Source organism: Procambarus clarkii, chromosome 72 (assembly GCF_040958095.1).
Source record: "Procambarus clarkii isolate CNS0578487 chromosome 72, FALCON_Pclarkii_2.0, whole genome shotgun sequence".
Taxonomy (NCBI): domain Eukaryota; kingdom Metazoa; phylum Arthropoda; class Malacostraca; order Decapoda; family Cambaridae; genus Procambarus; species Procambarus clarkii.
In genome coordinates, this window is record NC_091221.1 from 10,719,474 (window position 1) to 10,737,015 (window position 17,542).

The 17,542-nt window shown below is 53.1% G+C and overlaps 1 protein-coding gene across 10 annotated transcripts in view; it reads left to right on the forward strand.

The window, feature by feature from the left end:
• Positions 1–17,542, forward strand: part of LOC123773700 (uncharacterized) — a 510,416-nt gene that overhangs the window by 453,956 nt on the left and 38,918 nt on the right. For all 10 annotated transcript variants that reach the window (XM_069312488.1, XM_069312490.1, XM_069312489.1 and 7 more), the window contains one exon: positions 8,415–8,723. In XM_069312488.1, coding sequence (XP_069168589.1) covers positions 8,415–8,723 — 309 coding nt within the window. The remainder of the gene's footprint in view (positions 1–8,414; positions 8,724–17,542) is intronic.

Consider the following 17,542-nt stretch of genomic DNA (forward strand, 5'->3'; position numbering starts at 1 on the left):
CCTGCCTTCCTCTACCCTATTTCCTACCTTCCTCTACCCTATTTCCTACCTTCCTCTACCCTATTTCCTACCTTCCTCTACCCTATTTCCTGCCTTCCTCTACCCTATTTCCTGCCTTCCTCTACCCTATTTCCTGCCTTCCTCTGCCCTATTTCCTGCCTTCCTCTACCCTATTTCCTGCCTTCCTCTACCCTATTTCCTGCCTTCCCCTCCCCCATTTCCTGCCTTAATCTATCCAGTTCCTGCCCCGTCACGCCTCACACCCCGCCAGTTGCCTCCCGCCACCATCCCCTTGACAAGAAAATGTGATTTGCGACATTGATAAATCAGTTTTGGGTAACCAGTCGTTGGCAGGACTGTAGGGTGTGAGGTGCTCTCTCTCTCACCTCTACCTCTACCTCACCCCTCTCTACACCATCTCTCACCTTGCCTCACCCTTCTCCATTCCCTACATCTCCTCCTTGCCCTTCACCGCCGACTGAACTCACCCCTGTTACCTAGCAGTAAAATAGGTACCTGGGTGTTAGTCAGCTGTCACGGGCTGCTTCCTGGGGGTGGAGGCCTGGGCGAGGACCGGGCCGCGGGGACACTAAAAAGCCCCGAAATCATCTCAAGATAACCTCAAGATAAGATAACCCCTCTGAACTGGGTAAGGGAGTACCTAACTAACAGGAAACAGTCAGTAACAGGGTAGATAGGGGGGGTATATAGGAAGTCAAGGGGGGGTGCCTGAAGGCTCGGTTCTGGGGCCTGTTGCTAAGCTATGTTAACGACCTGCCAGATGAGCAGAGGTTCGTGCTTGCATTGTTTGCAAGACGATACCGTGAAGCAGGTTAGCTAGAAGCATCAGATTGTGAGTTAGACTGGTGTAGACATCAGTCTAGCCTGACTGGTGTAGACGTCAGTCTAGCCTGACTGGTGTAGCCATCAGCCCAGCCTGACTGGTGTAGCCATCATCCAAGCCTGACTGGTATTAACTGCTCCAGACAGATGTCTCTGAGTGAACATTCTATGAACATTTAAGAGAGTTCAAGGGCTACTCAACACCTTTTTTTTGCAAAATATTAGAGAAATTAAAAACTGACTTGTGTGTTCAAGAGTTTGATAAACACCTGCACAAGATTCCTGATCCACCAAGAGTCTGATTGACCAAGGGGATAACTAGGAGTTGGGAGGTCACAGTCAGGGTGTAGGAGCTGTGATTTTTGCAGCCATCAGCACGAAGGCACGCCAGGATAAGGCACGGCAGGATAAGGCACGGCAGGACAAGGCACGGCAGGATAAGGCACGGCAGGACAAGGCACGGCAGGACAAGGCACGGCAGGATAAGGCACGGCAGGACAAGGCACGGCAGGACAAGGCACGGCAGGATAAGGCACGGCAGGATAAGGCACGGCAGGACAAGGCACGGCAGGATAAGGCACGGCAGGACAAGGCACGGCAGGCTACGATACTGAAGACAACCTAAGATAAGATCTAGGGTACGCAGCACCAGCATGGAACCCACGACTAGTGAATCATAGAAGGAACAATTAAACCCCCGTCGAAGACTGACCAGGGGGCCAGATTCACGAAGCCGTTACGCAAGCACTTACGAACGTGTACATCTTTTCTCAATCTTTGGCGGCTTTGTTTACAATTATTAAACAGTTAATGAGCTCCGAGGCACCAGGAGGCTGTTTATAACAATAACAACAGTTGATTGGCAAGTTTTCATGCTTGTAAACTGTTTAATAAATGTAACCAAAGCCGTCAAAGATTGAGGAAAGATGTACAGGTTCGTAAGTACTTGCGTAACTACTTCGTGAATCTGGCCCCAGGGAAGTACCACCACCACCACAACCACCACAACCACCACCACCACCACCACAACCACCACCACAACCACCACCACCACCACAACCACCACCACCACCACAACCACCACCACCACCACAACCACCACCACCACAACCCCCACCACCACAACAACCACCACCACCACCACCACAACCACCACCACCACCACCACAACCACCACCACAACCACCACCACCACCACCACAACCAACACCACCACCACCACCACCACCACCACAACCACCACCACCACCACCACAACCACCACCACCACCACCACCACCACCACCACCACCACCACAACCACCACCACCACCACAACCACCACCACCACAACCACCACAACCACCACCACCACAACCACCACAACCACCACAACCACCACCACCACCACCACAACCACCACCACCACAACCACCACAACCACCACCACCACCACAACCACAACCACCACCACAACCACCACCACAACCACCACCACCACAACCACCACCACCACAACCACCACAACCACCACAACCACCACCACCACAACCACCACAACCACCACCACCACAACCACCACAACCACCACCACCACAACCACCACAACCACCACCACCACAACCACCACCACCACCACCACAACCACAACCACCACAACCACCACCACCACCACAACCACAACCACCACCACCACAACCACCACCACCACCACCACAACCACCACCACCACCACCACAACCACAACCACCACAACCACCACCACAACCACCACCACAACCACCACCACCACAACCACCACCACCACCACAACCACCACCACCACCACAACCACAACCACCACCACCACAACCACCACCACCACCACAACCACCACCACCACCACAACCACCACCACCACCACCACCACAACCACCACCACCACCACCACCACCACCACCACCACCACCACCACAACCACCACCACCACCACCACCACCACCACCACCACCACCACCACCACCACAACCACCACCACCACCACAACCACCACCACCACCACCACAACCACCACAACCACCACCACCACCACCACAACCACCACCACCACCACCACAACCACCACCACAACCACCACCACCACCACCACCACAACCACCACAACCACCACAACCACCACCACAGTCATTGCCACCACCCTACCACCTAATTACCCTAAGCTTCATGGCATTATGTAGGTAATGAAGAAATACGATACATTTACTCACTATAATGTTGGTGCTGACTGTAGGAAAATAAACATATTTTTTACTCTGAAATGTGATAAAGAAATTAGAGAAAACTAAGTGACAGGCGACGCCATAGGAAGTCGACGATCCGAGCGAGTGTTGTGGAGCGACTTGTCCAAGATATATTGTTGCGTATAATTACGTTATGAAATTATATTATTACAGAGTAAAAAATTTTTTTTTTCTTCATGTTGTACATTCAGTAGCAACATTATAAGTGAGAAAAATGTTGTATTTCTCCATTACGCTGAGGCTTGGTGTAATTAGACACACCGCCCCCCCCCTGCCACTACCACCCCCTACCACTCATTAACCACCCACCACCCCCATTATGACCACTAACCTCCCCCCAACCCCCCCTCTATCATCAACCCCCACTACTCTCCACATGTTGTTATAGATTCAGCTACTCGAAACAAGTTCCAAGTAGCACGGGCTATGGTGATCCCGTAACTTACCTAGCACAGGAGCGGGGCAAGTAGCACGGGCTATGGTGAGCCCGTAACTTACCTAGCACAGGAGCGGGGCAAGTAGCACGGGCTATGGTGATCCCGTAACTTACCTAGCACAGGAGCGGGGCAAGTAGCACGGGCTATGGTGAGCCCGTAACTTACCTGGCACAGGAGCGGGGCAAGTAGCACGGGCTATGGTGAGCCCGTAGTGGACTTACCTGGCACAGGAGCGGGGCAAGTAGCACGGGCTATGGTGAGCCCGTAGTGGACTTACCTGGCACAGGAGCGGGGCAAGTAGCACGGGCTATGGTGAGCCCGTAGTGGACTTACCTGGCACAGGAGCGGGGCAAGTAGCACGGGCTATGGTGAGCCCGTAGTGGACTTACCTGGCACAGGAGCGGGGCAAGTAGCACGGGCTATGGTGAGCCCGTAGTGGACTTACCTGGCACAGGAGCGGGGCAAGTAGCACGGGCTATGGTGAGCCCGTAGTGGACTTACCTGGCACAGGAGCGGGGCAAGTAGCACGGGCTATGGTGAGCCCGTAGTGGACTTACCTGGCACAGGAGCGGGGCAAGTAACACGGGCTATGGTGAGCCCGTAGTGGACTTACCTGGCACAGGAGCGGGGCAAGTAGCACGGGCTATGGTGAGCCCGTAGTGGACTTACCTGGCACAGGAGCGGGGCAAGTAGCACGGGCTATGGTGAGCCCGTAGTGGACTTACCTGGCACAGGAGCGGGGCAAGTAGCACGGGCTATGGTGAGCCCGTAGTGGACTTACCTGGCACAGGAGCGCAGAACTCTCCACACCCCAGATCCCTCAAACATACACTTACCCTTATCATTCTTCCCACCACCACCCTACTATTCCCTACTTCCGTCCCACCCCCCACTTTTACCGCCATGACCTGCCTCACCCTCCAATATATTGACCAATTCCTGTTATTGTGGGCTTAGAGCAGCCACGATGGGTCGGAGGAAGTGGCAAGCATCTTGAAGGTAAGGGAGCATCATGAGGGTAAGCCAGTGTCTTGAGGGTAAGGGAGCATCATGAGGGTAAGCCAGTGTCTTGAGGGTAAGGGAACATCATGAGGGTAAGGGAGCATCTTGAGGGGTAAGGGAGCATCATGAGGGTAAGGGAGCATCTTGAGGGTAAGGGAGCATCTTGAGGGTAAGGGAGCATCTTGAGGGTAAGGGAGCATCTTGAGGGTAAGCCAGTGTCTTGAGGGTAAGGGAGCATCTTGAGGGGTAAGGGAGCATCTTGAGGGGTCAGGGAGCATCTTGAGGATAAGGGAGCATCTTGAGGGTAAGGGAGCATCTTGAGGGTAAGGGAGCATCTTGAGGGTAAGCCAGTGTCTTGAGGGTAAGGGAGCATCTTGAGGGGTCAGGGAGCATCTTGAGGATAAGGGAGCATCTTGAGGGTAAGGGAGCATCTTGAGGGTAAGGGAGCATCTTGAGGGTAAGCCAGTGTCTTGAGGGTAAGGGAGCATCTTGAGGGGTCAGGGAGCATCTTGAGGATAAGGGAGCATCTTGAGGGTAAGGGAGCATCTTGAGGGTAAGGGAGCATCTTGTGGGTAAGCCAGTGTCTTGAGGGTAAGGGAGCATCTTGAGGGGTCAGGGGGCATCTTGAGGATAAGGGAGCATCTTGAGGGTAAGGGAGCATCTTGAGGGTAAGGGAGCATCTTGACGGATAAGGGAGCATCTTGACGGGTAAGCGCGCCATTCGAGGGCAAACTTCTCCAGCACCAGTTTGCAACTGGGGTAAGAAGCAACAGGAAAACTTCACAAGAACAGGTTAAGGTAGCGCCTCAGGTACAAAGGTGTGTCGAGGGACGGTCTGTGTGTGTGTGAGGCGGGTACGTGGGTGTGGGTGCGGGTACGTGGGTGTGGGTGCGGGTACGTGGGGGTGTGTGGAGGCGGGTACATGGGTGGGTGTTGGGGGCGAAAGTATAAAATATCTTCCTTCTCTTATCCTGTGAGCTTAAACCCGGCGGAAGTTCCAAACCTGGCTGTCATCTTGTCATCATAGCGTCCAGCGTATGTGGGCGTGGTGTGGGCGGGCTGCTGTGGGGTGTAGTACGTGGGGCGTGGTGTGGGTCGGCTGCTGTGGGGTGTAGTATGTGGGCGTGGTGTGGGCGGGCTGCTGTGGGGTGTAGTATGTGGGCGTGGTGTGGGCGGACGAGGGGTGGGTGTCCGCTACGGGATGGCCAGCGCGGAGTGGCAGCGGTGACAGGAAGTCTGCAAATTGGAGATAACTGGAGCTACCGGGAGGCCTGGCGGACGGGCGACGGACGGGCGACGGACGGACGGACGGACAGGGGAGGGGGCCGCCGGACGGATAGATCCGTCCCTCTACCACCTTCACCGCACTCCGACACTTCAGGTGTGGGAGAGGGGGTGTGGGGGGAGGGGAGGTGCTGTCCCACACCTGATTGACATCCACAAGTGCTAATGGACAGGTAATCAATTTGTCTGCGGAAAATCAGGTCGTATCCGCCAGGGTGATGAGGAGGTCGTATCCACCAGGGTGATGAGGTCGTATCCACCAGAGTGAGGAGGTCGTATCCACCAGAGTGAGGAGGTCGTATCCACCAGAGTGAGGAGGTCGTATCCACCAGAGTGAGGAGGTCGTATCCACCAGAGTGAGGAGGTCGTATCCACCAGAGTGAGGAGGTCGTATCCACCAGAGTGAGGAGGTCGTATCCACCAGAGTGAGGAGGTCGTATCCACCAGAGTGAGGAGGTCGTATCCACCAGAGTGAGGAGGTCGTATCCACCAGAGTGAGGAGGTCGTATCCACCAGAGTGAGGAGGTCGTATCCACCAGGGTGATGAGGAGGTCGTATCCACCAGAGTGAGGAGGTCGTATCCACCAGGGTGATGAGGAGGTCGTATCCACCAGAGTGAGGAGGTCGTATCCACCAGAGTGAAGAGGAGGTCGTATCCACCAGGGTGATGAGGAGGTCGTATCCACCAGGGTGATGAGGAGGTCGTATCCACCAGGGTGATGAGGAGGTCGTATCCACCAGGGTGATGAGGAGGTCGTATCCACCAGAGTGAGGAGGTCGTATCCACCAGGGTGATGAGGAGGTCGTATCCACCAGAGTGAGGAGGTCGTATCCACCAGGGTGATGAGGAGGTCGTATCCACCAGGGTGATGAGGAGGTCGTATCCACCAGGGTGATGAGGTCGTATCCACCAGGGTGATGAGGTCGTATCCACCAGGGTGATGAGAAGGTCGTATCCACCAGGGTGATGAGAAGGTCGTATCCACCAGGGTGATGAGGAGGTCGTATCCACCAGGGTGATGAGGTCGTATCCACCAGGGTGATGAGAAGGTCGTATCCACCAGGGTGATGAGAAGGTCGTATCCACCAGGGTGATGAGGAGGTCGTATCCACCAGGGTGAGGACGAGGTCGTATCCACCAGGGTGAGGACGAGGTCGTATCCACCAGGGTGATGATGAGGTCGTATCCACCAGGGTGATGAGGTCGTATCCACCAGGGTGATGAGAAGGTCGTATCCACCAGGGTGATGAGAAGGTCGTATCCACCAGGGTGATGAGAAGGTCGTATCCACCAGGGTGATGATGAGGTCGTATCCACCAGGGTGATGATGAGGTCGTATCCACCAAGGTGATGATGAGGTCGTATCCACCAGGGTGATGAGGTCGTATCCACCAGGGTGATGAGAAGGTCGTATCCACCAGGGTGATGAGAAGGTCGTATCCACCAGGGTGATGAGAAGGTCGTACATGTGACTAAGGTGTGTGAGTCTTCCTGCAGATGAGCAGTCAGGTGTGGCAGTGTTGTAAACACTGTACAGGATGGCGTGGATTTGTGTTGCGGTTACAAGGTTGTGAAGGATTCCTTACACGGGTTCCCGAAGGCAGTTCTGACGTTCGACAGCCTTGCATACGCCGCTGATAGTATTGTTTTGATGTGGGCTTCAGGAGACAGGTTTGGTGTGATATCAACCCCTAGATCTTTTTCTCTGTCCGTTTCATGTTGGACTTCATCTCCTATCCGGTATCCTGTGTCTGGCCTCCTGTTGCCACCGCCTAGTTTTATTACCTTACATTTACTCGGGTTGAACTTTAGTAGCCATTTGTTGAACCATTCCTTCAGTTTGTCCAGGTCATCTGGTAGCCTCCTACTATCTTCCTCTGTTTTAATCCTCCTCATAATTTTTGAATCATCAGCAAACAATGAGAGGAACGAGTCTATTAATTCCTTCTGGGAGAGCATTTATGTATTATTAGACACAGGTACTCGTATGCATGCTTGTGTGTACCACCTGGTTGAGCTCTGGCTCTTTGGTCCCGCCTCTCAACTGTCAATCAACAGGTGTACAGGTTCCTGAGCCTATTGGGCTTTATCATATCTACATTTGAAACTGTGTATGGAGTCAGCCTCCACCACATCACTTCCTAATGCTAATTATTTACATTAATTAATTAATGCATTTACTAACTACTCTGACACTGAAAAAGCTCTTTCTAATGTCTCCGTGGCTCATTAGGGTACTCAGCTTCCTCCTGTGTCCCCTTGTGCGTGTACCACCCGTGTTAAATAATCCATCCTTGTCCACCCTGTCAGTTCCCCTGAGAATTTTGTATGTGGTGATCATGTCTCTCAGAGCTCTTCTGCCTTCCAGCGACGTGTGTGTGTGTGTGTGCGCGCGCGTGTGTGTACCTGTATGCCTGCTTGTGTGTGCACATGGGACGGGGAAAGGAATGGTGCCCAACCACTTGGACGGTCGGGGGATTGAACGTCGACCTGCATGAAGCGAGACCGTCGCTCTACCGTCCAGCCCAAGTGGTTGGGTGCCCAACCACTGAAGAAACTATCAGTATATAACAACGTCTTGTCTTACAGCCGGAGCATGGTGGAGCTGCGCGACTTGGACCAACAGGAGGCGCCTGAAGACGCCGTCGAGGTCTCCCGCCATGACACCAGCGAGTCCTCGTCCTCCTCAGACTCCGCCGACGGCCTGGTGAGGACCTCTCGGACAGTCCACACCAGGTCCTGTGTCACCTTGGAGATGGACGCCTCGCAGATCCTCCAACAGTCGCCCATCTTCAAGGACAAGTCGTCCACGTCGTCGTCCTCGTCGCCCGAGCAGAGCAGGTCGGAGAGGGGGACAACAGGGGGCTCCTCATCCCCCTCCGTCTCCATCAATGCTCGGTGAGTATAACCATCTCATGTTCTCCAGACGGTTATCTTGAGGTTATCTTGAGATGATTTCGGGGCTTTTTAGTGTCCCCGCGGCCCTCGGCCAGGCCTCCACTCCCTCCACTCCCAGGAAGCAGCCCGTGACAGCTGACTAACACCCAGGTACCTATTTTCCTGCTAGGTAACAGGGGCATAGGGTGAAAGAAACTATGCCCATTGTTTCTCGCCGGCGGCTGGGATCGAACCCAGGACCACAGGATCACAAGTCCAGCATGCTGTCCGCTCGGCCGACCGGCTCCCTCCCTCCAAATCCTCCCGTGACGAGGATTCGAACCTGCGTCCGGGAGCATCCCAGACATTGCCTTAATCGACTGAGCTACGACAGGTTTGAAGCCTGGTTTGTGCCTCGGAGAGGCTACGGGATCCAGTAAGTTCAGTAGAACTTCGGTTTCAACCCTTTTACCCTGTCGTAGCTCAGTCGATTAAGGCAGTGTCTGGGATGCTCCCGGACGCAGGTTCGAATCCTCGTCACGGCCCTTGTGAATTTGTTCAGTAATGTATTTGTCTGTCCTACGCTTGAACCCATGTGTATACCTGCAACCCGGTTTCCAGTCAGGTACTTCCAGTCGGGTATAATCTGGAACTAGATACTGTAGCATACATGATACAGTGTGTGACAGTGTCAGACTATGGAGGAAAATTGAAACAGGAATTTCCTTAAGTACTTTCGTATATTAATATATCTTCAGGAGGAGTCAAGGAGTATTAATATACGAAAGTACTTAAGGAAATTCATTTTTCAATTTTCCTCCGTGGTCTGACACTGTCACATTTTTAATCACGTGTTTATTTTTCGTGATTTACACACATTGTACAGTGTGTGTGTGTGTGTGTGTGTGTGTGTGTGTGTGTGTGTGTGTGTGTGTGTGTGTGTGTGTGTGTGTGTGTGTGTGTGTGTGTGTGATTGGGTTAAGTCGGAAAAGCCGCCTCCATCCACAACTTTTTGTAATGCCTGATTCGGCAAAGAATTTGAGTCTATAGCAGTTAGCTTCTCAGCAGGTACGACAAGGCTGGTAGGCGGGGACGTATATAAGAGAGCTAGACCTCACTCCCCCGTAGACACTAATAGGTAAGTGCTTATAGGCAAGTGGCGATTCCAGTCTGCTGTAAGACTTGTGCTACTGAAGCCCCTGGCGAGGCCTGCGTCAGTAGCAGCACACGCTTGGCTTCCTGGTAATTGGCGGGAAAAAACACTAACGCGCACAGGTTGGTATTACTGGGCAGATGACTGTGTGTTTGTGTGTTGATTACGGGTTATTCATGCCCGTGCCACCTCTTCGGTGGCTTAATCTTCATCAATCAATCCTCTGTTGTTATAAAGACGGCCAGTCCGCCTTGCTGGCACCATGTGTGTGTGTGTGTGTTGAGTAGGTAAGCTAAACTTGTTCTTTCTGGCCATATATATATTTAAATATATATATCAGCATGCGTAGATGTACAAAAGATGAATACTTAGTGAAACATTCTTATATATATATTCGCTACAAATGTGTATATTCAGACTCCCTTGTTGGTTCGCCTGGCGCGAATGTTTGGGTCGGTTATTTCCCTGTTAGTTGTCTGGTCGATATTTTGTTTATTTTGGAATTATGTGTTTCTCGAGTAGAGATCGAGGCTCCTTGGGCCACCAGGTGTGGGGGAGCGGCGCCCCCACACCTGGTGGGGGAACATTACCGCTTCTTGAGGTAATGTTTCTTGCACTGAGGGCTGAATATTTCGAAAGTGTTTAAAGTGCCTCGGAGAGGCTACGGGATCCAGTAAGTTCAGTAGCACTTCGGTTTCAACCCTTTAACCCTGTCGTAGCTCAGTCGATTAAGGCAGTGTCTGGGATGCTCCTGGACGCAGGTTCGAATCCTCGTCACGGCCCTTGTGGATTTGTTCTTTCGAAAGTGTTCCACGGCCCTGGTGGCTTGCTGTTCTGGGCTGATGTTTCAATGTTGTTTGTTCAGAGCTTGGACCAACTCCTGGAGTGTTTGGGGCCGATGGTGGATGGTAGTTGTCCTACCCGTTCTTAGTACCTTGTTTTGCACTTCTAATAGTTATTGCTTGTTAGTATTCTTTGAAGGTGTGTAGCGGTACTTGTGGGTATTAGAGATGGGGGCCGGAGCAGAGCCTTATATGGGTGTACTTGGGTGATGGGGGAATGAGGAAGTGAGGGAGTGAGGGAGAAGGTGGAGGGGGGGGGTGATGGAGGTACCGTGGGAGGGAGGGAGGCACCTCACACTAGGCTGATGGAAAGACCAGGCTCTCACCACAGCTGATTTTGTAATAAGGCGACGTTATGAGCCACGTGTGGCACCCTCGTCACTGCTCCCTGGCACTCACACTGATACTGGCACACACTGACACATTGGTACACTGGCACTCACACTGGTCCTCACTGGCACTCACACTGGTCCTCACTGGCACTCACACTGGTCCTCACTGGCACTCACACTGGTACTCACTGGCACTCACACTGGTCCTCACTGGCACTCACACTGGTCCTCACTGGCACTCACACTGGCACACTGGCTTTCACAGTGGCACCCATTAGCACATACTGGCACTCGCTAGCACCCAGGAAGGTCTTACACTGGCACACTCACACGCAGTGACACCCTGGCACTCTCACAGTCACACGTAGTGACACACTGACACCTGGACAGTGTCTCGTGTGCTGAGGGTGGTGTCCCGTAGTGCCAGTTCACACACAGCTTTGTGGAACAGTGCCACCATCACCCCCCCCCTCCCATCACTGCCACCCCCACCCCCCAACAGTGCCACAGTGATACACAGTATCTTGAAGAATAGAGGGCCAGCTCTGACGTCACCAGAGCCACCTCTCTCTTGTTGTCGCACTTCGTCTCGCACACACGCACGCAAACGCACTCACGAACGCAAACACAAAGCCATGAGGAGCAGTACAGGATGAAGGGAAGACAGTTTAATAGGAATTGACAAAGTAGATGAAAACAGTGTTATTCTAAGCTAGAAACAGCCGAGCGAGGGGTAGATAGTGGTACACACACACACAAGCACACGCACACACACACACACACACACACACACACACACACACACACACACACACACACACACACACACACACACACACACACACACACACAGGTGTGTACAGAACTTTTTTAGTGTCAGAGTGGTTGACAAATGGAATGCATTAGGGGGGTGATGTGGTGGAGGCTGACTCCATACACAGTTTCAAGTGTAGATATGACAGAGCCCGATAGGCTCAGGAATCTGTACACCAGTTGATTGACGGTTGAGAGGCGGGACCAAAGAGCCAGAGCTCAACCTCCGCAAACACAACTAGGTGAGTACAACTAGGTGAGTACACGTACACACACACACACACACACACACACACACACACACACACACACACACACACACACACACACACACACACACACACACACACACACACACACACACCAGCTCCAACTCAGACACTTGAAGGAACCACACTGGGAGCCCCAATACAGATAAGGACGTTTACACCACAAAGTAACTCGTGCTCCTGCAATGGTTGCTCTTGCAACTACACGACCGAGAGCACCACCACCACAGTGCTGCAGCCTCGGCGAGCCACCATTGTCTACCATTGACACATTGAAATTGAAATTGAAATAAGTTTATTGAGGTAAAATACACACAAAGGGATGAGGTAGCTCAAGCTATTCTCACCTCGTTCAGTACATCGTGTTAATACATACATAGATACACATCACACATCACAAGGGAGCCGGTCGGCCGAGCGGACAGCACGCTGGACTTGTAATCCTGTGGTCCTGGGTTCGATCCCAGGCGCCGGCGAGAAACAATGGGCAGAGTTTCTTTCACCCTGTTACCTAGCAGTAAAATAGGTACCTGGGTGTTAATCAGCCGTCACGGGCTGCTTCCTGGGGGTGGAGGCCTGGTCGAGGACCGGGCCGCGGGGACACTAAAGCCCCGAAATCATCTCAAGATAACCTCAAGAAGCAATAAACATATTACCAAACATTCTGAGAGATAAACATATACATTTCCTACCATTGACGCAGAGTCCGGGTTATCTTGAGGTTATCTTGAGATGATTTCGGGGCTTTAGTGTCCCCGCGGCCCGGTCCTCGACCAGGCCTCCACCCCCAGGAAGCAGCCCGTGACAGCTGACTAACACCCAGGTACCTATTTTACTGCTAGGTAACAGGGGCATAGGGTGAAAGAAACTCTGCCCATTGTTTCTCGCCGGCGGCTGGGATCGAACCCAGAACCACAGGATCACAAGTCCCGCGTGCTGTCCGCTCGGCCGACCGGCTTTTTGGTCCGTCCTGGACCAAAGTCGACCAGTCCTCAAGTCGACTGTCATTCACAATCGACTTGAGAATGGTCCAGGACGGACCGAAACGTCGTCGTCCCTTCACCGTCTAGTGTGTGGTCTGGTCAACAAAGTAGCAGTGACTCTGAAGCTCAGTGATAAGATTGTGCTGAGAAGCAAAGCGATGATGGTGGTGGTGCAGGTTTGGTCATCTGGCACCAGCTTTCACAACACTTGTCACCTGATCCTCAGAGGTGGTAAGCATGAGGAGGGGGGGGGGAGGTTGGCCAGGGGGGGTGAGGTTGGCCAGGGGGGGGGAGGTTGGCCAGGGGGGGGGGAGGTTGGCCAGCCTCACTGTGATGAATAATGTTACGTGATGACAACATGTGCTCTTCACCTCCTCGATGAGCCACATCATCTAAATGATGAGATTATTTCGATGATTTGGACAAAAACGGGCCACTTATACACTTAAAGATTCAGCTACTGGGAGCTAAAAGTTCCAAGTAGCACGGGCTATGGTGAGCCCGTAATGGACTTACCTGGCACAGGAGCGGGGCTGAAACATGGCGTGTAAAACTGAGTGGCCCGTACTTATATACGGACCACTTAGATGTATTATTATAAGTTTTGACAAAAAATACAGTTTTGCATAATCCGAATAATTCAATTAGGTCTAATTACAGTGACGTGCTGCTGAAAAAATCATGCATCAGTCAATAGGTCTAAATTGTAGATTTAAACATGCATATTTCATGAGTTTACAATCTACTACGTCAGGTTGAATATATAATTTAATTTAAATTTGCCCCAAGGGGCGAGTTTATTGGGCAGCGGCACTCATCCTGTGAGTGGACACACCGCCATAGTGACAGTATTGGGCAGCGTCACTCATCCTGTGAGTGGACACACCGCCATAGTGACAGTATTGGGCAGCGCCACTCATCCTGTGAGTGGACACACCGCCATAGTGACAGTATTGGGCAGCGCCACTCATCCTGTGAGTGGACACACCGCCATAGTGACAGTATTGGGCAGCGCCACTCATCCTGTGAGTGGACACACCGCCATAGTGACAGTATTGGGCAGCGCCACTCATCCTGTGAGTGGACACACCGCCATAGTGACAGTATTGGGCAGCGCCACTCATCCTGTGAGTGGACACACCGCCATAGTGACAGTATTGGGCAGCGCCACTCATCCTGTGAGTGGACACACCGCCATAGTGACAGTATTGGGCAGCGCCACTCATCCTGTGAGTGGACACACCGCCATAGTGACAGTATTGGGCAGCGCCACTCATCCTGTGAGTGGACACACCGCCATAGTGACAGTATTGGGCAGCGTCACTCATCCTGTGAGTGGACACACCGCCATAGTGACAGTATTGGGCAGCGTCACTCATCCTGTGAGTGGACACACCGCCATAGTGACAGTATTGGGCAGCGTCACTCATCCTGTGAGTGGACACACCGCCATAGCAGCATGTACAACACTCCCCAATAGGAAGAAAACCCGCTGTGTAAATGCAACTTTCCATTCTTCACTACCATAGGGGCAAGAGAGGCAGCTCTAAATAATTAATGTAGACAAACAAATTTGGGATAGACGGTGAGAATGTTCTCCAGTATATCAAGTTCAATAAAATAGTTACATAGTTGATTGTACAATAGGCCATAAGGTTGTTTGAACGTCACAGAGTTTTCAATCTGAATGTTCTGGTAGTGACTCAGCCTCACTAACCTGCCAGATGTGCCTATAGCCAAGGCGAATTATCTCAACAACTACATCACATTGTCTGGTCCGATCAATGTGCTCATTATACAAGTACTTCTTATTTCGAAAATTGACACAGTTTTTAATACTGTAGCTATCTGGTCTTTGGTCATTTCTTAATTATTCTAAATCTGAAGTAATCATTCTAATTTGTGCGCTTTTAATAATTCCGATAGACAGTCTGGATTTTTATTCTTGGTGGCCAATCTATCTGCAAAGTCATGGTTTCTAGCTCCAACATGGGATAGAATCCATACAAATTTTATACACAAGTTATTATCAATATATAATATTGAGTAGAACTATTCTCATAAACAGAGAGCTAGTTAGTATGAGGTTGTTAGTATGAGTGATCCAACAACTGGTGACAATTATAGATAGTTTTGTTATAGTGGCTTGTGTGTGTGTGTGTGTGTGTGTGTGTGTGTGTGTGTGTGTGTGTGTGTGTGTGTGTGTGTGTGTGTGTGTGTGTGTCGGGGAGGGGTGGGCGGTGTAGGAGGGAAGACTGCACAGCAACTTGTGTAGGCTCGCGTTATCGGACTGTGATCTGGGGGGTTGAATCAAAATACAGAAAAATACTTTTTATAGTGTCTCTCCTGCCCCTGTCCCCCCTCCTCCTATTGTTCTTGCTCACTCCTCACACCTCACTAATCCCTCACACACACACACTTCACAACGGCGGGTTCTATTGCAACACGTCACTCCTCTGCCCTTGGGAACCCCCGTTGATCTCCCTGTGACCTTCAGGTCGTCCTCCAGGTCACCACTTGAGGGCCAACCCTTCGCTCTGGTGTCGAGCTGAGGTTTGTTGTCGTGAAGGTCTGGGTATTGTTACCGTGGGTGTGCTGGCTTGCACTCCCAGGGGGTACTGCAACCTTTCTCACTCCGGTTGCTATGGTGAGGCGCTCTCTAGACCACCAGGGCCAGGGTGTTCACCAGGGCCAGGGTGTTCACCTGTTCCAGGGTGTTCAGAGCTGGTCATCTCCTGGGATTTGGGCAACTCACGCGCGTTCAATGTGAACTATGGCTGTCAGTACGAACACCCCCTGGCCACACCAAGCTGATAATACAGTATAGTATCCCCTTGTATCTGGCGACGGGGCGGGCGTATTTGCGCCACGTTAAATTCCCGTTTTCTCCAATATTTGTCATTCGCGTCCCAGAGGCATTTCGCGAGGGAAAGGTGACTTCGAGGGCTGCTATACCGAACACTAACGAAGATGCCCTGCAGCGCCGCCGTCAGGTGTCCCTGGGGGGACGGCAGCGGCCCCCAAGGTCCCCCAAGACACGCCTCCAGCAGCCAAGACACGTCTCCAGCAGCCAAGACACGTCTCCAGCAGCCAAGACACGTCTCCAGCAGCCAAGACACGTCTCCAGCAGCCAAGACACGTCTCCAGCAGCCAAGACACGCCTCCAGCAGCCAAGACACGCCTCCAGCAGCCAAGACACGCCTCCAGCAGCCAAGACACGCCTCCAGCAGCCAAGACACGCCTCCAGCAGCCAAGACACGCCTCCAGCAGCCAAGACACGCCTCCAGCAGCCAAGACACTGCCTCCAGCAGCCATGACACTGCCTCCAGCAGCCATGACACTGCCTCCAGCAGCCAAGACACGCCTCCAGCAGCCAAGACACGCCTCCAGCAGCCAAGACACGCCTCCAGCAGCCAAGACACGTCTCCAGCAGCCAAGACACGTCTCCAGCAGCCAAGACACGTCTCCAGCAGCCAAGACACGTCTCCAGCAGCCAAGACACGCCTCCAGCAGCCAAGACACCCCACCAGCAGCCAAGACACGCCTCCAGCAGCCAAGACACGCCTCCAGCAGCCAAGACACTGCCTCCAGCAGCCAAGACACTGCCTCCAGCAGCCATGACACGCCTCCAGCAGCCATGACACGCCTCCAGCAGCCATGACACGCCTCCAGCAGCCAAGACACGCCTCCAGCAGCCAAGACACGCCTCCATCAGCCATGACACGCCTCCAGCAGCCAAGACACGCCTCCAGCAGCCAAGACACGCCTCCAGCAGCCAAGACACGCCTCCAGCAGCCAAGACACGCCTCCAGCAGCCAAGACACGCCTCCAGCAGCCAAGACACGCCTCCAGCAGCCAAGACACGCCTCCAGCAGCCAAGACACGCCTCCAGCAGCCAAGACACGCCTCCAGCAGCCAAGACACGCCTCCAGCAGCCAAGACACGCCTCCAGCAGCCAAGACACGCCTCCAGCAGCCAAGACACGTCTCCAGCAGCCAAGACACGCCTCCAGCAGCCAAGACACGCCTCCAGCAGCCAAGACACGCCTCCAGCAGCCAAGACACGCCTCCAGCAGCCAAGACACGCCTCCAGCAGCCAAGACACGCCTCCAGCAGCCAAGACACGCCTCCAGCAGCCAAGACACGCCTCCAGCAGCCAAGACACGCCTCCAGCAGCCAAGACACGCCTCCAGCAGCCAAGACACGCCTCCAGCAGCCAAGACACGCCTCCAGCAGCCAAGACACGCCTCCAGCAGCCAAGACACGCCTCCAGCAGCCAAGACACGCCTCCAGCAGCCAAGACACGCCTCCAGCAGCCAAGACACGCCTCCAGCAGCCAAGACACGCCTCCAGCAGCCAAGACACGCCTCCAGCAGCCAAGACACGCCTCCAGCAGCCAAGACACGCCTCCAGCAGCCAAGACACGCCTCCAGCAGCCAAGACACGCCT